Below are 26000 nucleotides of genomic sequence, written 5' to 3' on the forward strand. Positions count from 1 at the left end.
AGAAAATTAACTGGTATTAATTTAGAATTAATCAACATTAAAACTTGTTTGTACTTTTTCCTTATAGTAGTATTCTTTCAAAACATGACATCTACTCTTTTTTTAAAGATTTTATTTACTTATTTGAGAGAGGACAAGAGAGGGAGAGAGAGAGAGCACAGAGGGAGAAGGAGAAGCAGACTCCCGCTGAGCAGAGAGCCCAAGGCGGGGCTCGATCCCAGGACCACAAGATCATGACCTGAGCTGAAGGCAGACGCTTAACTGACTGAGCCCCCCAGGTGCCCCTACATCTACTCTTTCATGCATTTTATTAAATTCAATTTTTTAAGAAAATTCACTTAATAAAATTCACTTAATAAAAAAATTCACTAAGTGTTTATTTAATCTTCTCTGTAAGTGGCTACCAAACATGGGTCTGATTAACAAACATGTGGTGCAGCTTCTATGGTTCCAAGTAGGAACAAGAAAACAAGGACTAAGTAGTGATTTTATTCTCATAGAGCTTAATGTGCTACATCTCTAAAGGGGTGCCTTCTGTTCTGAGATCCTGCCAGATTATTTCTAATTTTTCACGTGTGTTAAAAACCACTTTCTCAGGGTTCCTGGGTGGCACAGCGGTTAAGCGTCTGCCTTCGGCTCAGGGCGTGATCCCGGCGTTCTGGGATCGAGCCCCACATCAGGCTCCTCCGCTGGGAGCCTGCTTCTTCCTCTCCCACTCCCCCTGCTTGTGTTCCCTCTCTTGCTGGCTGTCTCTCTCTCTGTCAAATAAATAAATAAAATCTTAAAAAAAAATAAAATAAAACCCACTTTCTCTTGGGGCATCTGGCTGGCTCAGTTGGTTAAGCGTCTAACTCTTGGTTTCAGCTCAAGTCATGATCTCAGGGTGCTGGGATCGAGCCCTGCATTGGGCTCTGCACTCAGCATGGAATCTGCCTGAGATTCTCTCTCACCATCCCCTTCTGCCCTTCTCGCTCGTGCTGTCTTCCTCTCAAATAAATAAATAAAATCTTTAAAAAAAAAAACCCTACTTTCTCTTAGAACGGTGTTGGGACAACAGGCAAAATTTTAATATGATCGTCTATTAGATAATAATAAATGTCAATATTAACTTGCCTGAATATGATGATGGTGTCATGGTTATATAAGAGAATACATTTTTACTTAGGAAACATACACAGGAGTACTTAGGGGTAAAGGGTTATGATGTCTGCAACTTACTCTCAAACGACTCATCACAAATGTGTATGTAATTGTTACATATTAACATATAGAGGGAAATAGAGAAGGATGTGGTAAAATGTTTGCAATCTCTAGGTGAAGTATAGAAGGACACTCATTGTGATATTCTTACAACTCTTTCGTAGGCTTAGCATTGTTTTAAAGTAAAAAGTTAAAAAATATACTGGCATTCATGAAACTGCTGTGAGAAGAGACAGCGGTAGTTTTAAAAATATATCACTTTGTGGTAAAACAAAAAGTACTCAACGTTATGTTGTTTCCCAAAAATAATTAAACAATCACACTGGTCTATTAAAGTCAACTCTGGAAACCACAGGCTGGCATCAGAGATTATACTTTCATCTTTAATTAACAGAACAAAAAAAGTCACCTTATACTAGCAAGTTTTCATCAAGAATATTTTTATATACATTGGAAAGAATATAATTTTGGGGGTATAAAATAAAATGCTTTTTTTTTGGGCAAGGTATAGATATGGAAATTATACTTTTGTCCCCCTTGAGATTTGTAGCGTGAAGTTAGTTGCTTCACAGTTTTAATAAATGTTTTCTTCATCCTGCAAGATGGTATTGTCTTTGCAAACACAGTTCTGTAGCGATCCCTTCAAGTTTTGCAGCTTATCCATTCATCCCACAAACATCCACACAGCACTTTTGTTTTAAGACACTGTAAATAACATAATGAGTAGGATATGATTTTGTCCTTGGGCGAAAGAGGAAGAGAAGTAAATAAGCTCAAAACAATGATGGTGAGCACACAATAAAAATTCAAACAAATTGCTGTATATGGTGATTCCAAAGAAGAGTCCAGTTCCAAATGGTGGTGGAAATTGAAGGAAGGCTCGCTAGATAAACTTGCAAAATTTCCCTCAAAAACTCTACCCAATCATAGAAGGGAAAGACCTCGGGGACCATATGGAATGTTCCAGACCTTTCTCCACTTCATCTGTGCCTCTTGATTGCCTGTATTCTTGAATTGATTAGTAAAACTCCATACTGGAGTAAGATCTCTGATTCATGTGAGTCTGACTTTACAATCTAACTCCCGTATTGGCTCCATATGTAACTATCATCCTTCATGGTTTCCTGTTGTAGGATTAACAGCTGTGGTCTGTGAGGCCACACGGCATCATGGCCTGCCCCGACCTACATCTTCAGCTCCATCTCTTATCATACATCCCTTCATTCACGCATTCTAGGCCTATTGGAACTTTCAGTTCCTAAAAACGTGCCGGATTCGCTCCTGCCATTTGGTCTTTGTGCATGGGGTCTCTCTCTTCCAGGGGACCCTTCACCAGCTGTTCCAGCCCCTCTGCTACTCTTTTTTTTTTTTTTTTAAGATTTATTTATTTATTTATTTATTTATTTATTTATTTATTTATTTGAGAGAGACAGCCAGCGAGAGAGGGAACACAAGCAGGGGGAGTGGGAGAGGAAGAAGCAGGCTCCTAGTGGAGGAGCCCGATGTGGGGCTCGATCCCGGAACGCCGGGATCACGCCCTGAGCCGAAGGCAGACGCTTAACGACTGCGCCACCCAGGCGCCACCCAGGTGCCCCCCCTCTGCTACTCTTAATCCCCATTCCCTATGTATTCATATTTCATACTTCAACTCAAACAATCCTTCTTCATGGTAGCCTTTTCTGACCACAGTGAAGGGCGGCTTTGATAATTATGTCTCTATTTAAAAGTAAGATCCCTTATAGCACTTATCTCAGTTTATAATTATCTTCCTATTTGTGCGGTTATTTGCTTTATGTCATTTCCTACTGGACCACACATTCTGCAAGAAAAGGACAGTATCTTTTTCAACTCAATTCTGGGCATACTGCATTTTAGAAATATTTGCTGAATGGAGTAAATGGATAATAAAACGAGGAAAGATAAATCTGATAGCAGTGTAGATGGACCAGAGGCCAGGAATCAATTGAGTAATAACAGTCCAACAGGGGATCATTAAGACCCAAGAAGAGGAGATGGAATCCACACGTACTACTCACTGTGTGGGATCTTGGGCAAATTATTTAGCTTCTGTGAATCTGTTTCTATACCTATAAAAAGAGTATAGTAATAGTGTCCATCTCCCAGCTTTGTTACAGCAATTACCTGGGACAGTGTATAAAGAGCTTTAGTGCATAGGAAGTGTCAGATTAGTACGCAGAAATGCCCATCATCTAATCCCATTCAGTTGCCAGATCTGGGTTGCAAACCTGGCTCGCAGCTCTTGTGTGGTTAATGTGAAAATGGAAATGTGATTATTTAGAAAGGTCATAGTGCTTTTAAGATAAAAATAAACTATGTGTTCGTGAAAAGCAGAGCTCTGCTCCTTTGTCCCCTCGCCTGTTCCCCAGCTGGAAGAAATTTCTTGTCTTGGTTTCTCAAGAAGAGACCCAGGCAGGCTGTGATGGACAGAGAAGATCTCTATCAGTGAGTTCCCATGGCTGCTTCAAATGGCCACCCCTCCGTGTGAACTAAGGCCAAAGTAACTGTGCAAGAGGCCATTGTTTTGGAGTCTGAAACATCTAAAGAATTAAAGTCAGAATACCCAAAGGAGGTCTCTTAACCTGGGATGTCAGGGTATCCGTGAAATCCCCAAATTGTGCAAGTGCTTAGCATGGAATCAGTGGCTTATAATTATCTAGAGAAATATCCAGGTAGAAGAAATGTGTGGAATATGGAGACAGGCAGGCAAATCCAATGGGATTTAGGTGTTTCGGGCCTCAGGCCTCTAGCCTCAGGTATGGGCCATCGGCTGACAGTGAGCACCCACAATACTGAAGTTTCTCACAGAGCCAGACTCCTTAGCATAGGCTTGGGCTTGGCTGAGTGCCCACCAGGCAGGGCCAGGAGGGCGGTCGGAATTATCAGTGTATTCCAAGATAGCAACGTCAAGGAGGGAAGAAGTATCAGTTGGAAAACTATCATTAGTGACCAAGGCACATTGAGGTACCTTCCCAGACTGTATCATCCAAATGGAACCAAAGACTTTTGAAAGCAAATGCTAAGGAGGGGATCTGATGAAAACATTTATGAAAAATTCCTAGTCATTATGCCTCCAACAGAGAATGGGACAATCAACGGAAGAGGTATGAAGAACATTTCAGGCAGAGACAAGGTACCTTGATGTGTAGATGAATGATTACTCCATTTCTAAGTTGGTTTATTCAGGTATATTTCTGTGTATGTTAGGCTTGCAACTTGCGAGCCCGGAGGGCCTACATAATCGTATTAGGCAAAAATTCTTTCAAGCAGGCATTTACTTTTATATGCCTTTGAGGAGGATGATATGAAATATCACTTTTTCCTTCTTTCCATGTTGATCTCTTCTGGGAGATGGTTTAGTAGGATGTGCAAGGATTTCTAATACATCTCCCTGAAGGTAAGACCAGAGATGGTATCATTTGAAAAGGAAGAATTTCTCATTCTTCCATTAAATTATTTTGTTATTTGAAAGTATGACATGATTTCTTCACCTCCCACGGGTCGCAGCTTCCATAGCCCTCCTTTCTATAACTCAGGCCTTTGGTGGCTCTGCCGTCTAGCCAGGTGCACGGGCCTGGGGAGAGCGAGCCTGGGCCTCGCTGAGAGCAGGCCGGGCCGGCCGGCCGCGGTACCCAGATGTTAACATGTCTGAAGAGCAGGGCTGGGATGGAACCCCCAGAAACGTCCACGGTAAAATCCACACAGAGCCATACACAACCTGTTTTTATGTAGTTGTTTGTATGGAAGAAGTGAACGGCACTCGAATTCTGACACGGTTTCTGAGAAGAGGCTTCTGTACTTCCTATAAAAAGTACGCCTCAGACTTCGGTAAACCTGGAATGTCCTCGGCACCCGCAAAGGAAGATGGAAAGAAGTCAGGCGCCTCGTGAAATATGCCATTTCTAAGAGGCAAACGGCACCCATCCTTCGGCCCCCGGGCACGGTGGGAGGCGCGGGGGCCCTCGGCGGCTGTCTACCTTTCTGACTGGGGGAAGGGCGCGGAAATTCAGGGGTGGAACCAGATGACCTTCTAAAGTCCTTTCAATTTCACGTGTTTTATGGTGCCAGACCAGATGTCGCCAGGCGTTTTAATTCATCTGCAGAGCAAGAAGGTATGAAGTCTGTTTTTTAAGGTCTGCACGTAAAGCCATTACAGACCGAGATTTAGAGAAAATCAGACTCCTGTTTACGGCTTATCGGTCAATTTTTAAGTGTAAAAACCTGTGATATTTATTTAGCTGTTTCTGTGTTTGTTTTGTTGACCACTTGTATCATAAACACGTTGTCGACACTGCAAATAACGAGAAAGAGTGGAGTTCGCACTTTTTCCGGCGAGAGATTTTGTTTCTAAAGAGCGCTGCTTGCCCTTCTCTGTGTCGAATGAAAGAATAAAATATAAACAGCGTCTCCTTGACACCCCCAAATACCAGCCACTGGGGACGTGCTATTAAAAGAAAAAGCACACATGTGTCAGCAGCTATGGTGGCTCAGGACTGTCTTCTGGTGAGACGCCGCCGGACTGTTTTGAAGGTCCCCGTCACTTGCACTCCCGACAGGCCTCGGGCCCCGCTCTTACCTGAGGAGCCGGAGTTCCGCCAGCAGAGTGGGGTTCTGCTGGGCCTTCTCTGGGGTGGGCTGAGAAGCTTGTTCATGCTCTAGCCGCAGCCGCTGGATCTCCTGTAAGATTTCTCTTGGGAGAGAGGAAGAAGGTAAGAACCGAGGGTCAGTCCACGTCCAGGATATCCAGGATACTAACAACCGCGCCGGGTCATCCGGGTTTCAGAGCGGATGCCAGCCTCGCTAACCATGTTTACGAGCTATTGGCTGGGGCAAGGGGGGCCCCGATGGCCGATCTCCGGCTCCAGCACGTTCCGAGTGCACATGGGGCTGGAGCCTTCAAGCTGAGGGTTCTCGCCAGGACCTAATCACCTCTCTCGTAAGTAACATAATGCTGTGGTAATGTGTTCAACTCTGAAAAGTGCGCTGCTTCGGAGCAAAAATGTGCCTTCCGATTACTGGTGATCACAGTCGGACAGCATGAAGTCCTTGCAGCTACCAAGGAAGAGGTGCTTGGGGGGAAAATAAGGATAAATGGTGTTCATTTCACAAAACTAAATAACCCCATTCTCTCACCAGGAATGAGATTCCTCTCACTGAATTTATCTGAGAAGCCCCCCGTTAGGCAAAATTCGTTTTCTTTTTCTTAGCATTTTCGGCCTTAACAATGGATCTCAATGAGGGTAGCCTTTGAGGGGAAGTGCTTTTAAAAGGATTCACTGTAATTGAGTGTGTTACATAGGAGTGTTATCGGCGTGACCTCTGTCCGGGGTGAGATGTGTCAGTCTATTATTGATGTTGGAGCCCAGGCTGCCCCGCGCTGAGGTGAACATTAGGCCGGCCATAAAGGATAGGTGACTTGTGCAAGGCAAATTACCCCTAAGTGAGTTAGAAGCATTAAGCAAGGTTACAAGTCACGTATTCCTGGAGGAGGGGTCAGTCTCCCACCCAGCAAAATGCACAAGAGACAGACAATAAGAACAAAGCAGCAAGGAGTGGAAGGTGAACTTGGTGAGCGAGGGGGATGGCTTTCCATCTGAAGGGCTGATTTACAACTGCTTGCTTCATAAACACAGCAGACTTAAGAAGCCAATCATCAGTCAATAATTGACTCTCGTGGGTACAGTGAGAAGATTGAACTAAAATTCAGTGTTTTCCCACCTTTTTCTGTCCCCCTTGGTGTTCCATGGTGGAAACCTTTCTTTAAGAGAAATTTTCTATGGAAAGTCAATGCATCAAATGATTAAAAGGGAGTTGCTCTGATGAAAGAAAGGGTGGGCCCTGAGCTGCAAGCCCTTCCTCCCCCCTCTTCGGGCACCACAGAGCCCCCGGGGTTTACAGAGCTCAGCCTGAAAATCAGTAAGCTGGGATTTCAAAGATCTCCTCCAGGGCTAATATCCTGATATTCTATGACTCCCTCTAGTTCTCCTTGTTGGTTCCAAGGACGAAACCACGATGAAGCATTTAGCCTAAGGAAGAAAAAGAGAGAAGCAGCTCTGATAAGGAAAATAATGGTAAGATATGTAAAGAGCATTGAGTACTTAGTCTCTACCCAGGAAGGATGCTCTCTTCTTTCATCTTATTTTATTTAATCCTCATACAAATCATTTTATATGTGGGTACTACTATTATCTGTCTCATGAATAAGGAAATCAAAGCACAGGCCAGTTAAATGACTCCCCCAAGTTCAAAAACAAATAGGTGGTAGGAGTGATTTGAACTCAGGCTGCTTGGCTCCAAAGTCTTTGGTACTTGCTCTGACAGGTGTAGCCTATGCAGGCTGTGACTTATGCATCATAATATGAAGAGTCCTGCTACTCCTAGCACCAATTCCAACTGGCTCCTCCCAATGAGGAAGCATTATCTTCTAAGATCCTTGTGAAATGTCCACTACCTAGGGTAGTCATAAAGTGAAGTGAGGAACTCTATCCTTCCCTGAAGCTCAGAGATCTGATTCGTGGGTTAATTGTCACCTTGGAGACCACGGGATCCCTGGGGTGAATTCCCATGGTGCAGGAGTGGGACCTGGATAAGTTTCTGGGATGTGGTTCTGGGGTCTTTGGAGGGCATGAGGCTGCTGGTTTAGAGAAATGTGTTCAGGATGGACTAGATGCTCTTCAGACGTGGGGTGGGGAACTCTATGGGCCATGAAAGCACTAAGGGACAGGATGAACTTCTCTTTCTGCCATCTGTTCTCACTCCTATTTCTTTATTCTCTCTCTGGTCCTAAAACATGCATTCAGAGAGTATAAAATCCAGAAACACCTTGGAAACAAGCAATAAGAGTGGTAGCCCAGGACAACCAGAACCATTAGAACATTCATGGTGCTTCTTGTTGATTTTGGAATCCCACATAGAGGCAGATATTCCTGCCTGGGGTATTTCCTTAAGGGAAGTCCTGATTTCTCCTCATGCTGAGTGGAGCAGAGGATTGGAAGGGAAAATAAAGTGCTTTGGAGAGGTGGGAAAGCAGGTGAACACTGCAACCAAAATAAGGTATTTGTGGGCTTGCGAGTTTTCACTTTAGTTTTTCTTTCCCTCTAAGAACATGAAAATGTGCCAACCAAGTTTGTACCTTCCTTTAAATTTTTGTCCATAGAACTTTATTATTTTTTAAGATTTTATTTATTTGATAGAGAGAGAGAGCACAAGCAGGGGGAGCGGCAGAGGCAGAGGGAGCCCGATGCGAGGCTCAATCCCAGGACCCTGGGATCATGACCTGAGCTGAAGACAGATGCTTAACCCACTGAGCTACCCAGGCACCCCTGTCCATAGAACTTTACAAAAAATACTTTGACCATTTATCCTGAAATTTTCAGGTCAAACTCTATAGGCAAGAAACTACGATCCTAACCGTGTCCTCTATTCAGTTTGATCTCAGAGGTGACATCAGTGTCTAAGAATGGGATTCAGTGGTAAGACATTTTGGTGTTCTTCTAAGAAATACAGAATGTACAAGTTGCTCCCATGTTGGACGTACTCAGTATGGAGTTTGGGATCTAACTCCTCTATTTATTATTTTCTTACTCAGTATTTATTTACTGCGCTTCTACAGCTTCCTAACCATGGTTCTGGAATCCAGGGGCCATTTGGCACGGCCTCTGGTCTGAAAGAACTTCCACTACAGTCAGGAAAGAGAGACAATATGCAAGGAAGACAACACATAGATGCAGTTGTTTCCGACAGTGATGTCATACACACACACACACACACACATGCACACAGAGCTGTGATAGCGGTTTCTGGCGTAGGGGGTCAGGGGCAAAATCAGACAGGCAGTCTTGTGAGCAGAGACCTGAATGATGAGAAGGGCCCATCCATGGAGAGACCGGAAGGAAGAGCTCTCTAAGCTGACAGAACAATGAGTGCAGAGGCTGTAAATAATGAGCAGGGTTTGCTGAGGCTGGAAAGCTGGGTAGGACTCAGACCCAGTCAGACCTTGCAGACCATGGTAAGAGGGGTGGGTTTTAGTCAGAGTGTGACAGAAACTCATCAGAGGGTTTTGAACAGAAAATAACCTGGTATGACTTGTGTTTTACACAGTGACGGGCTGGGTTGGTGGTAATGGCGGAAATGGAGTGGGCGGTTTGGGGTATGTTGTTGCGATCAGCTGTGAGTCCATCTGTTGAATAAAGAAAAGCCTGCTGATGGACTGGACCTCTGGGTGTTTGGCTTGAGCAACTGGGGGCCAGTAGTGTCAGTCCACATGCCTCTTTTGGCCCGGGGTCCTTACAAGGACCCTCCCTTACAAGGACCTCCATTTGTCTCCCGGTGGCCATGAGTTAGCTTCTTAACAAAAGTCGGTACAAGGGAAATGAGGCTGTCTAGAGAGAAAGCAGTGATTGCACTGGGATCTCAGGACTGTCTTGTCTCATGAAGCTTTCGAAGATCTACAATCTAAAGACCTGCTTCTCTGAAGCCCACATCACTGACGAAAGGTGTCATCCTTTAAATAAGCACCCAGCTGAAACACCTGGATATTTTAAAGCGCTAACTGCAAGCTTTCCGCGAGCAAACACTCCGATGCAAAGCGCCAGGGTGTCTAACAAGCCTTACCTGTTCTTGTTCTCGAGCTCTGCGATCAGTTGCCTCTGCTGCTTGTTTGCATCGATGGTGAAGGAGATGTCAGGCGCACTCCGCGGCTGAGTCGGTTGCTGCAAAGCCAACACGTGGTTGACGCTACTTAACATTGGGAATGGAAACCGTGTGTGCTCGAGAAGACAGGGAGCATGAGATAGGCAGACGTGAAAGAAAAAATTATTTCTATCAAAACACGAAAAGCAAATACATGACATTGCCATTCATCTCCTAAGGACCAACTTTTTTATGAATCTGGAGGATACCAGAACAGGATTCTTTGGCAAAGAATAGACAAATAAATAGACAAAACACAGAAGAAATCATTTTGTAATTTTCTTCTTCTTTTTTTTAATGCTTTTTAAAACTTTTTTTAAAAAAGAGTTTTATTTATGTATTTGAAAGCGTGCGAGAGAGAGAGAGAGAGAGAGAGAGAGAGGTGGGGAGGGGCAGAGGGAGAGAGAGAGAGAGAATCCCAAGCATACTCTGTGCTGAGCGCAGAGCCCAACATGGGGCTTGATCTCACGACTCTGAGATCAGGACCTGAGCTGAAATCAAGAGTTGGATGCTTAACCAATTGCACCACCCAGGTGCACCTCCCCCCCCCCCCCGTCCCGCTTTTTAAAGATTTATTTACAAAGAGAAAGACTGAGAAAGAGAGAGAGTACAGGGAGGGGCAGAGGGAGAGGGAGAGAGAGAATCCTCAAGCAGACTCCCTGCTGAGCATGGAGACCTATGCATGGCTCAGTGTCATGACCCTGAGATCATGCCCTGAGCCAAAATCAAGATTCTGATGCCCAACTGACTGAGCCACCCAGGAGCCCCTGTTTTGTAGCTTTCTGACTTAAAGTTTTTGGGATCTATTTCATTCTTGCTGTGCTGTCTCCATTGTGACAATTCTCTCAATACAGATGGGTGTAAAAAATACTTCCCTGTTGAGACACCTCTCTAGAATTACTGTCCAGTCACTGTAATTTACAATGAAAAATTTCATAGTTTTAAAACCATAGTTACTAGGATTTTCTTTTCTTCCTCTTTTGGTCAATATACTTTAAGCATTTCTTTATCCATATATGTAATTTACATTGATGGATATACACATCCTTCCTCCACATTCATGCCATACCACTCATCATTCCAGGTCATGCAGCCAGCTTTAACAACTGGTGTATATACAGTCATAGCTTTTGCCATATATATATATACACACACATGAACACACACACATATTAATCTTAACAAATTATATACATAGATATATATACAAATTAACCCCTGACTAAATACACCTATACATAAAAGTATTGTATATGATTATATATGCATATACATATATATGTATTTATATATGCATTTTTGTTGTAAAATCAAAGTAGTGTTTTATTAAACAAGTTCTTTTACAAAATGCAAACATTTTAATTGTAAGAGAATTTTTTATAATAAGGATGGACTGATTTTCAGATTTCCAAATAAGAGTCAACTTTTACCTATGTATGCACATTTACATAGGTATATTCATGAAATCACACACTGTATTTAAATATATGCATATATTTAAGTCGGGTTTATTTAATGAAGGTGTAATTTGTCATTGTTTTATAAAAGCAGGGTCAGATTATGTATAGTTCCCTGCCCCTTGCTTTCCTTGCTCTACAGTACATTGTTGAAATTCCTCAATTGATTTTTAAACAAATTTTAAAAATCACAATCAATCTTTCCACTAAAGAAGGCCAAGTTTTAAAATTGGCACTGATTGACTAAGGCCAGAAAGACATGGAAAACCTCAGCCTGCTTTTTAATGTCCAGATACATGACTGTAGGAAAGGTTAAGCTTGGTAAAATGTCTGGCTTTTATAAAGCTTTTCTATGATTTTTAATTAGCATTTCTTTTAACGAAGAAATGATCTGTGTTGCTAATGAAGAGATTTGAGGTCCTAGGTTTTATGTCCTAAACGGCTTCCTGTAGCTAAGTCTGGCGGATGGCAGCTTTGACCTGTGATCCAGGTTTTCCCTCTGATTTCATTATGTAATTTTTGGTTTCTCTTATCTATTACATATTGATAAAAGTAGAAACTTATCTGAGCCAGTTTTGGATCTGAGTTTTTGCTTTGCTCTTTCTACTAACAGATCAGGAATTATCCAGAGAAATCAGGGGTTAGGCTGGTGCAGCAATGTCGTAACTGAATATCGAAGCTACGATTTCTGCCGTACCAGAACCCTAGCTGGAGACGGGCAAATGGAAGCAGGGGAAGGCTCGTGTTTAGGTCCTGCAGGTCATCCTGTAACACCGCCTCAGCCCTGTGGTCGTGGAACCCACCAGCAAGATAACAGGGAACACGAATGACAGCCCCTCACTCAAACTACTTACAGACGAAGTGGACTCTGCTGCCAGTCTTGCCGCGTACCTGGCGATCAGCCTGTGTTCTTCATCAAGCCGGTTTGAACTCTCAAGCATACTATTGAGAACAGAGCAAGGAGACTGTTAGGCAATGAGAGAGATTGATGTGTTCCTGTCACTGCCAGGGGGGTTTGCTATTTCAATTTTTCGGTGCAAAAATTTGAAAGCTATACAAAACCCTGTTAGGTTAATGATCTCAGACTTGGATTCATGACATGATCTAATATGTGGCCAGAAAGTTTCATTAATAAATCCTGTCTTCAGTCGATTCAATGTCTTACTAAGAAAATTCCAAAGAAGAGTGACTTTTCTCATCAACATGTGTGATAAAAGAATATTTTCTCTTTAATTTTATTGCCTGTAACATTTTTATTTATATATCCAAAAATATGGAAGCAAGACACAACCCTCCCCCCACCAATTGTGGGGCGCCTGGGTGGCTCAGTTGGTTAAGAGTCCAACTCTTGATCTCAGCTCAGGTCTTGACCTCAGAGTTCTGAGTCAGCCCCACGTTGGGTTCTACATCCAGCATGGAGCCTACATGACGACAACAACAACAACAACAACAACAACACAATTGTGGTCAGCCTGCAGTGATCACCACCTCCTGGCATTTACATTTGTGTGTAATCTTCCTTTGGTATGGGCTGGGCTTACTGGCTTGCTTTTAATGAATAGACTAGAGTAGAAATAATGGAATTTCACTTCCAAGATTAGTCTATAAAGAAGACCATGGTTTCCATCTTGAGCATGGTTTCTCTCTCTTGAGCTCATTTGGATTCCTTGCTCTTTGGGAAGCTAGCTGCCATGTCATAAGGCAGCCCGTGGACAGGCCCATGTGATAGGGAACTGAAGCTAGCCAATAATAACTTTGTGAATGAAAGCTCACAGGTAGAGCCTTTAGGTAAGATAGCAGCCCCAGTCAACAGCTTGATGGCAACCTCATGAAAATGCTTGAGCCACAGGCACCTAGCTGGATTCCTGACCCACTGTGGGACAGTAAATGTTTGTTCCTTTAAGCTGCTGAGCTTTTGGATAATTTGTCATGTGGCAATAGATAACTAATACAAATTGTTATCTATAATATTCCTGTTCAGGTAACTTGCCATTTTATATCTACTTCTAGAAAAATGGAATTATAGCAATGGTTTCTAATGACATTAATGGGAATTGTTTATTGTCTCGTATAATTATAGAAATTGTTCATACTAGAATAAGAATGATCTGAGTCCCTAAAAAACTAAAGCAAATAGAAGCATTATCAACTCTCCCAAATTTCAGAAGGCCCTTCATTCAAGACTAAGTTTTGCATGCCATTAAAACAATTCTATGAAACATACCAGTAACATCATTTTTGTTAACAGACTAGTTGATTATAGTTTAGTTTATCAGTTATTATGGTGAGTATTGGGTCAGAATCAAGATTAGAAACTAGTTTTTCTCATCCCTAAATATATTCTCCTCCATTTATTTTTCCTACCTGTTATCATTAAGCCTGTTTCTTAAAGAAAAAAAAATCAATATTCATGATTATACCCTGAAAGTAATACATTTCTATGTCAATATTAAGGTTGTAAGAATTATCCATTGCAAAGACTGGAATCCATATAGAGTAATATACACTTATTTTATTTATATGTGTATTTACATATAAAGTAAATATGCAACATGGTCCTTTAACCTTTGTTGTAAAGTGAGAAGATGAGTGAAAATCATTCTGTGCTTCCAGAATATTAGCTGTGTCACTTCCAGACAGCTCTTCCCTGGCTGGCTGAATCCATTACTGCAACATTTTTTCTTGTCATTCAGAAAACATTCCTGTCTTCATCATCTCTTCCCCAGTTTATACTCCTCACATGTATAAACCATACCTGTTTTGATCCTGAATACTTCTACTCTAGATTTAGCCCTTTTCTCTGGGCTACAATAACTACCTAGAATATTCCTGAATATCTACATTTACTAAGTCACTTCTCCATCCTCAGAAAAAGTCTTCTCTTCCCTTTTGTCCATATGAGATAATGCATGTAGAACACTTCAAGTTAGTATGAGGCCTGGAACACATTAAGTGCTCAAACTCACCTAATTATTGTTATTTTGCCTCTTAAGTAACCTGCTCAAATTCATTAATGATTCATGTCTCCTTCAAAATGTCATCTCCCATCCAACAACCATCAGAGTAGGGCTTCTCAAACTTCAGTGTATATACTTATCGCTTAGGGATCTTGTAAAAAATGTAGTTTCTCATCTGTAGTTGGGGGGGTAGTTGTGGGCGGTGGAACCTGAGAATCTGCATTCCTAAGGAAGCTTCCAAGATATGTTGACACTGCTCGTCTAAGGACAACCTTGAGTGACAAGGATCTAGACGATCTTGAAAATAAAATGGAAAATCTAAACACATGAAATAAACCCCAAACGATACAAGAAATAATATGAGTATTTAACTGATATCCATATAGCATGTATGATATGTTATAAACATTCCTTAACACACAAAATTCTAAGTTTCCAGGTTCACATATGTGTGGTACCAGTCCCCATCGATTGAGATTCCAATCAGCATATGAAAGACTTGGAGTAAGAAAATAACTGTAATAGCAAAAGGAGTTAGTTCTGGAGAACCGATGCTTTAAAGCAGATGCTTGTCTCTAGAACACAATGTCTGCCCTTTGTAGTGGTTAAAAATAATAACTGAATTTCTTGTTATAGCTTTAATAAAAAAAGTTACACACTCTTCCCTTTAAACATAAAACTACTCCACAAAGAAATAATTTAATTTGATTTTAATATGTTTATCATTTCTGGCTGGTATTAGAAATAATATGCCTAATTCAGCACAGTTTGTGTAGACAACAGGGCCCATTGCTCTAAGCCCAGGGCAATGATCCGTTTGCCAGAAAGTGACTTTGTCAAAAACATTTGTGAGTGTTTTCATAAATAAATAATAAAAAAACCTTGATAAAAACCCCCATGATAAAAGTGTCTTTTATCATGAATGACCAGCAAGTATAAATAATGTAAAGGTTACATAAAAAAAGCCTCTTGGAGATGTAAGACGTGAAGTTATGGGATCCTGTCTAGTAAGCTATAACTCATACCTCCGTGCCTCTCCTCCCCCAGTGCTGAGTGAATGAGGGGTGGAGTGATATATTACCCCTTTGTGCACACAAACGATTTATGAGTCCACATGTGCCATTTCAGTATGTTCAAATTATACAAGGGTGAATGAGGTATTCCTCTGATAAATTCCATTATTTCAAGACTTCAATTACAAATAGTTGAAAATGAATGGCCAATAATCCCTAAATCATTAAAGAAATACCGATTCCAACACGTTCTCCATCTCTGGCTATTCATTTCAAGACTTTATAATCAGTAATCTTGCTACAAGACCATGATGAATTAAAAAGTGGCTGCTGTGTAGACTGCATTTCAGAGCAGGGAAATCTATTATTTTGAAAGCTCTCCACTTCCTACCTTAAATGCATGGCCAGTGTGTGTTGCTAGCGATTTCAAAATGGCATTCTAGGAAACTCAAGTGGCCTCGGCTGAGGTAGGGCTTACTAAACTGTGATTTAGCAAAAGATTTCTGGGAACCTAGGGTATGTTCATGTTTCTCTGGTTTCTCTGTGAGCCTGTTCTGACTTCCCAGTTGGGACAGTCCAGCAAATAATAATGTGGTCCAAAGGGCAGCAGAAATACTTCCATGTTTTCTCTTAGTATTTTTCCATTTGTCTGAATGGGTGAAAGGAATTTTATCAGTAGAGATTTATTTTTAAGGTCATGAGGCCTCCTGTACTCTTCTATTAAAATGCAAACAGCAGAAAGGAGGATTATTGCCTGAGAAGGCATTGCTAGTTGCACTGAATTGGAGGATTACTTTATCAGGTTATTTCCTACCTGTTGCAGTTGGTTGAGAGCAAAATGCTCTGGCAATGGAACCTGTTCAGGCCTCCTTCAGGAGTCAGTGAGCAGAAGCGAGTCAGGGCGGAAAGGAGCAAAGGGATTCTGGGGGCCAGGACGTGATTTTATGGGACTGAAGAATGGGGGGGGGGGGGGAAATGAACTAACACTCAAAGCTTCAACTGTTGGCTCTTGAATGACTGGATTAAAAGGAAAAGACAGGAAATCATGAAATGGCAATCTTCCTGGATAATAATAATAAAATTTACCACGATAATGGCATCTCTGTAGGGAGGCCTTCAAAACCTTTATTGAGACCCCGACTTTACCAGCTCACTATGTTATAACCCCAAGGCCATGCATTCTACCTTCTTCAAACTTGAAAATTCCTCATATTTCTAGAATTCTATCTAAGGAAATCGCTTTCTCAGAAGTCTAGTTATAAATTTTTAAAAAATGTTTTATTTATTTGAGAGAGAGAGAGAGCACACAAGCAGGGGGGAAGAGCAGAGGGAGAGGGAGAAGCAGATTCCCCTGCTGAGTAGAGTCTGACCCAGGACCCTGGGATCATGACTTGAGCTGAAGGCAGATGCTTAACCGACTGAGCCAACCAGGAGCCCCAGAAGTCTAGTTTTATAACTAAAACTCCTAAACATTGTACAGAAGAAAAGGAGTAGTATTAATAAGGAATTGAAAATTCATATAAATAAGAGACACCTTCAGCGAGTGTAGGTAATAATTTCTTTTTTCTTTCAACAGGTTGTAATACATTTACATTTTCTAAATTAACTTTTATTGAAAAGGGTCAAGTTTTAGCCTACACATTAAAATGTTAAAGGCATTTAATTTGGTGGATTTAGTGGTGAAGTGGGTCATAGATTGAATTGTGTCTTCCCCCAAATTCATGTGTTGAAGCCCTAAACCCCAATACCTCAGAATACCTCTATATTTGGAGATAGGGTTTTGAAGAGGTAATTAAGGTCAAATGAGTGGTAAGGGTGGGGCCCTAAGCCAACATGACTGGCGTCCTTATAAGAAGCAGAACAGAAGTAGGGATGTTTGTGCACAGAGGAAAGGCCACATGAGAACAAAGCAAGAAGGTGGCCGTCTGCAGGTCAGGGAGAGTGACCTTAGGAGAAATCAGCCCTGCTGGCACCTTGGTCTTGGACTTTCAGCATCCAGCACGGTGAGAAAATAAACTTCTGTTGTCTAGGATACAGTCTGTGGCATGTCGTTATAGCAGCCCTGACAAACTAATACGAAGTGGAAGAGATCAGAGAACATCCAAATAAAAAAAAAATTCTGTCCCAATATCACTTTTAGTTTATTTCTTTTCTTTTCTTTTCTTTTCTTTTTTCTTTTTTTATTTTTTTAAAGATTATTTATTTATTTATTTGACAGAGATAGAGACAGCCAGCGAGAGAGGGAACACAAGCAGGGGGAGTGGGAGAGGAAGAAGCAGGCTCCCAGCAGAGGAGCCTGATGTGGGGCTCGATCCCATAACGCCGGGACCACGCCCTGAGCTGAAGGCAGACGCTTAACCGCTGTGCCACCCAGGCGCCCCTATTTTATTTTATTTTTTGCCCCCATCAGTTGCTTTCCCCATGTCAGTGAATTGCTGAAGCTTGTCTTTATCCAGGTTTACCACCGCTCTCCATGTAAAGCTTAATACTTTTCTTTTTCATCTACTTTATACTCCTACACTAAATGTTTAACCTAAGGGCTAATTTACAATAGGTGATTTTTTTAAGTAGTAAAAAAATATTTATTTTATTAGTAAAAAGATTTTCTGAGAATTTTGTTTAGGGTGAGAGGGAATTTTATATCTATAGCACCATCAATATCCCATGACATCAACAGATAGTTATTGTGTACCTACTGTGTGCCAGGCACTGTGCTAGGTGCCAGAGCTATCATGGTAATGAACAAGTTCGAGAAGCTCCCTGCCCTACAGAGAAGGCAGCTGGTAAACTAATCAACCAGCCAACTGACCAACTAAGGATTACATGGTTATGGTAAGAATGAAATAAACAGTATGATAGAGGCTAGTATGGGAGACCTACCTGAGGAGATGCCTTTCATCTGAGTTTGGAAGCCAGAGAAGCAGCCTTCACATACATGTAAAGGGAACCAGTGCACATGTGTGTGGCCGGAGAGGACAAGGGTAAAGTGGGAAAAATGTTCTTGGCATAGGGAAGAGCTAGTATCATGGTCTTGAGGCAGTTTTAGGAATTGTTTTTAGGGCTATTTAAAGTGGATGCTGCTAAGTACTGGGATTGAGTGGGAGAAGCCCGTGAGGCTGGGGCTGGATCGTGCACAGGCTTGTAGGCCATGGCAAAGGGTCTGGGTTGTAAACCAAGTGCAACGGGAATCTACTGAAGGGTTTTAAGCAGGCAGCCGATAAAAATTTAGACCTCATATATGAAACCTAGAACCAGCATCAAATATATAATTTCCTGTACTTGAGAAAAACATAGGCAGAACAAATTTTAACCCATTTATATGTGATCAGGGGTCTAATAACTAAGTGACAGTAATTGATCATGACATTAATGGTAGCTTTTAACTGCACTCTCTCCCTCCCTTACACAGGGGGTCTTTTCAGAGCTGAGAGTAATATGCCAGAAGCTTGTGAATATGGTAAGTATCAAGGATATATTTATGGGTAGAGTTGGAAGTTCTGGGCTGGTTTCCGATCTTTTTAGTCTGCCTGCCACAGTTGGTTCCTATAAACCACTAGCAAGCCCAGCACTTGACGAGCTTTAGGGACAGGCAGAAAAGCCCTCACCGTGTTACATCTTGATACCCCTTCTCCCCCATTGGAGAAGGTGGTTGAAAACCATGAAGGCTTTTAAAACTTCATTGAATTAGGAAGATAGCAGGAATTTTCCCTTGAGCCACAGTGAATTTATTTGGCTTATCTCACATCAGAACTAGCAAGGATACAGAAGTGTTTCTCTAATTTAGCAGTAGACTATTTACAAATGAGTCAGTTTCCCATTGTATTAAGTCCTTAATATGGGGAAAAGTCCTCCACACAGTTAATCAGGAGCACAGATGAATAATTACAAAAACAAATCTTTTAATCAAGAACAGCTATTAGGTTCCTGTTTGCAGACCATCTCATGAAGGGTGCACAGACAGGGAGTCTGAGGAATGGGGTGGAAAATAGATGGGACCCAGCATCAGAAGACCTGTGTGCAAGTCCTTGCTAGCATGTGACCTTGGATAAGACTCTTAATGTGTCAGAGGTAGCATTTTCTTATCAATGAAATGGACTTAATAATATCCAAACTTACAGAGCTTTGGTGAGCAAATAATGTATAAGAAAGGGCTCTGTAATTTTTGAAGCACTTCATAAATGTAAAATTTATTATTCATATTCTGGCCATGATGAGATATAAGGGACTGAAGACAAAATTCTTGCTCTTTGGAAGATTGTAATTAAAATGGAAAACCACAGTGTATCGACTAAATACAAAAATGGTAACACTAACCATCACCGTTCGTATTACCAGTATGTGCTCAACATATCTGTTAAAGTGAAGTAAAAATAACATAGTAGGATTTGCAATTCCAGGAAACAGATAAGCGGTAGATGCAGTGGGGAGTAGTCTCCCGGAAACCTTTCTGGTGGGCATGTGTTTATGTAGGTTTTACTTTATAACAGGCCATGTAGCATAGTGATTAGAAGTTTGGGGGTCGGTAGATAAAGGTTAAAGTCCCGGATCCACTGCTTCGTAGCTATGTGACTGTGGGAGAGTCATGCAAACTCTGTAAATTGATTCCTTTATTTATCTAGAAAATGGGGATGAATGCATTTACTCCATGGGCTTACTCTAAGGACTAGGGGAAATAATGTAAATAAAGTTTTTACACAGTGCTTAACAGGAGGCATGCGCTTTAAAAAACGGTAGCTTTTATGATTATTACCCTTTCATATCTCACCAGAGTCAAAGGACGGTGAGGCATTATTGGCTATTCTGATGCCAGAGATGGTGAGAGATCACTACATCATTTACATAGTCATGGCAGGTGTGGGGAATTGTCAGGATCTAATTCCATACAACAGAAAGAGAAGAAAAATGAGACATTCAAAAGAGAAGTTGGAAATTTCTAAGAAGAGTAAAAAGCGTAAAGAAATATAAAAAATGTAAAGAAATATGGAGGGCAGCAGCTCTTAACAGGGAGTCTGCTTCATTGATCAGTCTTAAATTCTGCTTTGTTTTCGAAATAAATATCACCTCGAGCTTTCATCAAGTAGATGTGAGGTGTCTCTGCGGAGACAGTTTTACTGTCTTAAGTGACCATCAAGCCAATACGATCAATCACTCGAGTAGGGAAAATGGCTGGTAGTGACAAACTGCGATCTTTCCTCTTTGGAGATTTCTTTGTTATAAATTTAATTAAGAAAAGGTCAAAGAAGAGTGGGAGAAATGACGGGAGTGTGCTCGGAATTAGGGGGAAGAGGACACAGTATGAGACCACAGCTTTGCCTTCAGATATGATTGAATCTATATTGACAATACTCTTCTTTGAGGATTGTCGATACATTTTTTTTTTTTTTTTGGTAATTCAGTATTTAGTTCTGTTGTTTCAGTTACCATACAACATTGGGGATCCAAACTCATTGGGAATAAGATTAAAGCAATCACTCTTCTCACTTGTAGTTTGAGAGGCTGTGAGGTAACAAAGAAGAGGAACTGTATGATCTACAAGTTGGGCAACTTTCAACAAAGAGATGGGGTTAGCTAAAGAGAGCTTTTCATTTTTATCTTTGTGAAGTGTAGGATATAATATAAAATGAAACGAGTGTGCTGGTTATATATTTTTTAAAAATACAAATTAAGATAAATATGTAACTACTAATAGATGCTCATCAATGTATCACCTAAAATCATCTCATGTACTAATTTTGCAAGAACAGTTCTAGACATTCGGAGCAGGAAACAGTCCAGGGAGAAGAGTTCTAGAAACAAAGAAGTGGCTAACAATACTAAGTGGTAAAGGCCATGAGGACTGAGTAGTGGCCATCACGTGTTTCAGTGATGCTTTTTGTGAAATAGTACAGGAAAGGAGGCCAGATATTTTAGAGGCAATTTAACCCATTGATTCACTTAATATTTATAACTGCAAAAAAAAAAAAAATCCATCAGTCCTTAGTTCGGAGAAAGTTAGAATTATTATGCAAAATTCAAATATTCCTAAGGAACTGGTTTTCTAAACACATTTGTAAACACAGGAGTCTAAACTAGGCTGAAGCATATGATAAATACATAGTCTGTCCACTTATTTTCATTCAAAGTGCAAACGTACATTTATTATCAAAAGCAAGTAACTTCAACCAATGGGAGGAATCTCCTAGGTCACAATTAAAATAGAGAAAAACTTTATGAATGCCTTTATCCGAATACGCAGGGCTATCTGAATTCCTACATTTAACACAGCTGGAAGTAAGCTTTGCATATTCTCTGACTTGAAAGCAGGCTTTATGAGGATGGCTCCCCAGAAACATTGGTAAGTCAGAGAAGAGTTGAAAGACAGCTTCTCCCACTGTTACCATTAAGGAAATGATTTCCATGGTATGATCCCATCCCATCATTTTTCCTCTTTTCACTTCTATCTTAAATTAATAGAGCTTTGCCCTCCACATCAGCAGAGACATCCATGACCTTGAAATAAAACAAATTCTCGCATCACTATTGTGTGATAACTTGACATGGCACGTGTAACACAGAACTGACTGGTGGGACCCAGAGCCCTGCATCTGCTGAAGGCTAGTATTTAGCACGGCGTCCACTTACACAAGTTTTCCCTTTAGCTTGATGAATTCTATGGTATACGAATGGGAAGTAGCCAACCTACCATCATGAGAGACGTCTTAACTGAATCAGTTCAAAAGTGACTTAGTGACACCTGTGGCATCCATTTGCCCCTTTGCTGAGACTTCTCATCAAGGGATCAGACTATTAACCTCTCTAAGGACAGTCAAGCAGCCAAACCTGCACTAACCATGATGGGTTGTTCCGGAGTCTGTTGACATACAACCCGATGAGAACATGTTCGTCGGCTAGCCTGTCTGCCACATTCAGGCTGTATTGTATCCTGAAACAGGGCAGGAGGAAAGAAACGGTGTTGGTAGAAGAGGTGAACAGAAATAAGTGGAGTGGGTAGGAGTGAGATTGTGATAGAAAAGGCATTTAGAAAACCACGCAGGTAGAGGAAAAGTAGGTGATGTTCTATGAAAAATACAAGCAAAATCCAAGCAATGAAATACACAGTTCCATTTCACTAATTAAAAGAAGAAAATAAAGATTTCCACTTAGTAAAGTAGCTTTTAAGAAAACAGATTTGCATTCTTCAAGCCACTAAAGCCAAGAAATTTATCTGTATAGTAAACACATTGATTGGGTTGCAAGCAAAGTGTAAGTATCCTTCGGAAAATCAAATCTGAAGTTTAGTCATTACAAAAAAATAAAATAAAAAAAGGAAATCAGAGAAAGTGACTAACACAGATGTGCCTACTCCAAAGAACTACATGGTGCTGTTAGTGGGGTTATAATAGAGCTGCTTTTACTAAATCAAAGATGGTCTTTCAAACGCAAAGCATTTTTGACACAAGAAATCCCCATTTTTAGTTTTGTTAATTCAGGATTCCAGTGCACTCTGGCTTTAACTTACCCTTTGCCCTTCAGAAAAGCCGGAGCAGCCCTAGCCAGCAGTTTGTTCTGCTCTACTTCACTGTCCTTGGGAGGAGAGCTAGTTAATAAGATGGGAAAGCCAAGAAGAGCGTAAACACAGCAATACATTCAAGAATAGAACTGGCTACAGAGACTCCCAAGTCTAGATCCAAGCTCCACTTGGACAGCTCTCTTGTTATTTTGAAAGGTTCCAGATGTTTTCAGATTTCCACAGAGTTGAACTAGGAGTAGAAACCTGGCCTGAGAACCATAATTGCAATTACACAAGCTTCCATGATCCCCGATTTGACCTTGCTATTTGCTTAACAAATAGATTGCATATGCCTGGACATAATGAAAATTCATTCAACATTCATTATGGACTATCATTTAAAAGGTCCAACAGTTCACTAAGTGCGGCCAGCCTTTAGATCCTACTCAAAAAGTATACTTCTCCAGCCTTCCCTATATTTTCCAACTTTCTGAGTTGGATAGAGACTTGAAAATTTCCTAGAGACTGTGGTCATATTAGAAGTGCTTTACTACTCCAGGCACAAGTCACCTGACCCTTGCTGAGAAGCTGCAAAGAAAACCTTCAGAGAAACAGAGAAATTAACCTTTGAGTGTTATAAATATATATTCATATTCCCTGTGTCTATAACTGGTGATTAGAGGTCTATCCATATAGCAAATTCTTCTCATTTTAGGTTTATTATGAGGAACACTCATTTAATAATTCAAATGATAGTTTTAAAAGTTTAAAGTGTGGTTTTATTAAATGACAAATAGAAATAGAAATAATAATTAATAAAGTGTGGCCAAGCCCAAGTCACCCAAGATTTACTGAGCATGCCTCATTGGGAAATATGGTATTGATACTTGGTAATAAAACTGTACTTGTAATGCGCTTAAAGGGAGCCTGCTCCTTTGTAGGTTAAGAATTTGCCCTCTAACACTGGTGGACCGAAAACAACCCTCCCACCCTTTTCATGGAGAATATAAAAATTAGGTATCTGACTTTGATGACCAAATCTGTATTTCTGGGGTTGAAATGATGAGGTTTTACCACAAACTTTCCCAACTTGTCAACAAGTTCTAAATGTATGTATGAAGATGGCTTATTCACTAGTTAAAATCTTAAAAACTTCAACTACAAGTCTTAAGCATATACTACAAAGTATCACTGTTTTAGATCATGAAGTACAAATAAAATACAAATGTGAAAACCAATATCGCATTCGAATTACGCACATTGTAACTAGAATTCTTGTTTTATAATTGTATATACTCTGAGATGACTTAAGCAGTGAGGTCTCTGGCAAACTTAAACTCAAATTTGATTTATAAAGAAAGTGTCCAGTAGAGAGTAGCACTCATGTTTGTTGAATGTATGACATCACTTAGCTTTTCAGGAATGCAATTACACAGGAGTACAACTGCACACAAATGAAATTGACTTCCAAAATGAAACGATTCATGTTCAAGGAGAATTTAACTTCTTGATGAACATAATGAGGTTTTTTCCAGCATACTGATCTTCACCTTCTAAGACGATGAAGCTGTCCATCAGGATGAAATAACCACCTTAAGCCATCATAGCTGGTATTTTCCTATCATCCCACCAAAACGGCATTCCAAACCTTGTCTTCTGAAGCATATCCCTCTGTGTTCATTACCTAGTAACTACAGTCTCTCTGCTGCCCAAGTACCTCCCTCCCGAACTTTTTTTCTTTTTAAATCAAGATAGATGTACCTACTGTATATCTGATTTCAGATCCCTGCAAAACCACTCAAAACATGGTGTGAAATATCAATGATTCTTCCCTCCAAACTGAACCTATTTCCCTGCCTTGTTATGCATTTTGCCCCTCAAATCTCAGAAATCGTGGTGGTATTTGATTCCGTAAATCAAAAGCATAGTAATTGCGCAGGTAATTTCTGGTGCTGAATGCACAGGAAGAAAGGACGGACTAGTAGAGAAAAGAAACATAAGAGGCTCAGCCGGGAGTATGTGTTTGCTACCGATTATGCCAGAGAAGTCTTACAGGAGGAAGGTGATGTGTCATTAAGTCCCAGGAAGGCATCTTGTTTCTTGGTCACTGGAGGAGTCCTGCTGGCTTCAGAAAGGGAACAGAGGCCCAGATTCTCCTTTGGTGACCTTATTCTTTATCTCCCAGTTCTTTGGGCCCCTCTTTCCTTCCCCTACTACTTTGCCTGACTTCCCTCTTCTCTTCTTTTTTCTTCCTTCTTCTTCCCCAATCCTTTCCTCTTTCAGAGGGAAGAGGAGCAGACATTCTATCTATACGCATCTCTTCATTTTGTTGTCATTTTCTTTGCATTGGCCCTTGCCAATGTTGGTTTGAAGAAATCATTTAAGTTCTTTCATGTTCTGTCTGCCTCCCACGTGAATTCTTGGAAAATATGAAAATTACACTGTCTGCCTCTATGAATTTGTGGAAATACACTATTGACTTTGTTTAGCTGTGGCTCTTAGTATCTAGTGCCAAGAGCATTTCCGACTTTTGGTACTCACGGTCCGCATAGTTTCTGGACTTCCTAGAAGTGGTCTCAAATTCTTCTCCTCATCATTTATTTCTGGGAAGCCAAAAATATGACCACGTATAGAGGAAGCCAAGTTCATGACGAAGACAAGAGTGGGTCAAAATGAAATAGATCAAGAACTTACAGAGTTGACAGAGGAGGCAGTTTTCACTTAAAACTTGGGTCTATAAAGACTTTTCATGTGAAGTATCTTCACTAGATTTTCTTTCGCAGCTCCTAAGGAGCTCAAAGAAGGAAAGCAAAGTGAAAACTTTTTCTCCTGAGTTGTTGTGAAGGTAGCAAAAATATGGAGTTTATTATCATTTCTTCAACGCAACATATGCTCACGGTACTTTATAGAATACATTCGATGTTTAAATTTTCACTTGGTAACTTGGCCATTTGTGTGGAGATGTTAGGTGGCATTTCCAATTCGTTGTGGGCTTTGGGATCAGGCACATGGGCACCTATATTCTTCCCAAGAAGTGATGCATCTGGAATGTCTGTGTGCCAGAATGCAACAATGATTGGCACAGAAGTCCAGCTGTCAAAGCCTCCCCTTCTTCCACATGCCCTGTTCTCAAATCAAAATGCATTCTTCCTTTTACCCTCTGAAGCTGGGAACT

The 26000-nt window shown here is 40.9% G+C and overlaps 1 protein-coding gene across 25 annotated transcripts in view; it reads right to left on the reverse strand.

Moving 5' to 3' along the window:
* The window catches only part of DTNA (dystrobrevin alpha), a 347196-nt gene that overhangs the window by 27074 nt on the left and 294122 nt on the right, over window positions 1-26000 (reverse strand). For 14 of the 25 annotated variants that reach the window (XM_087869882.1, XM_087869883.1, XM_087869881.1 and 11 more), the window contains 5 exons: window positions 22835-22912; window positions 22166-22258; window positions 12221-12308; window positions 9832-9929; window positions 5795-5908 (listed from right to left, as the gene is read on the reverse strand). In XM_087869882.1, coding sequence (XP_087726008.1) covers window positions 5795-5908; window positions 9832-9929; window positions 12221-12308; window positions 22166-22258; window positions 22835-22912 — 471 coding nt within the window. The remainder of the gene's footprint in view (window positions 1-5794; window positions 5909-9831; window positions 9930-12220; window positions 12309-22165; window positions 22259-22834; window positions 22913-26000) is intronic. The other 11 variants (XM_087869889.1, XM_087869892.1, XM_087869891.1 and 8 more) reach the window with 2 other exon arrangements.

This window comes from Ursus americanus, chromosome 19 (genome assembly GCF_024610735.1).
Source record: "Ursus americanus isolate L20-20 chromosome 19, mUrsAme1.1.p, whole genome shotgun sequence".
Lineage (NCBI taxonomy): Eukaryota > Metazoa > Chordata > Mammalia > Carnivora > Ursidae > Ursus > Ursus americanus.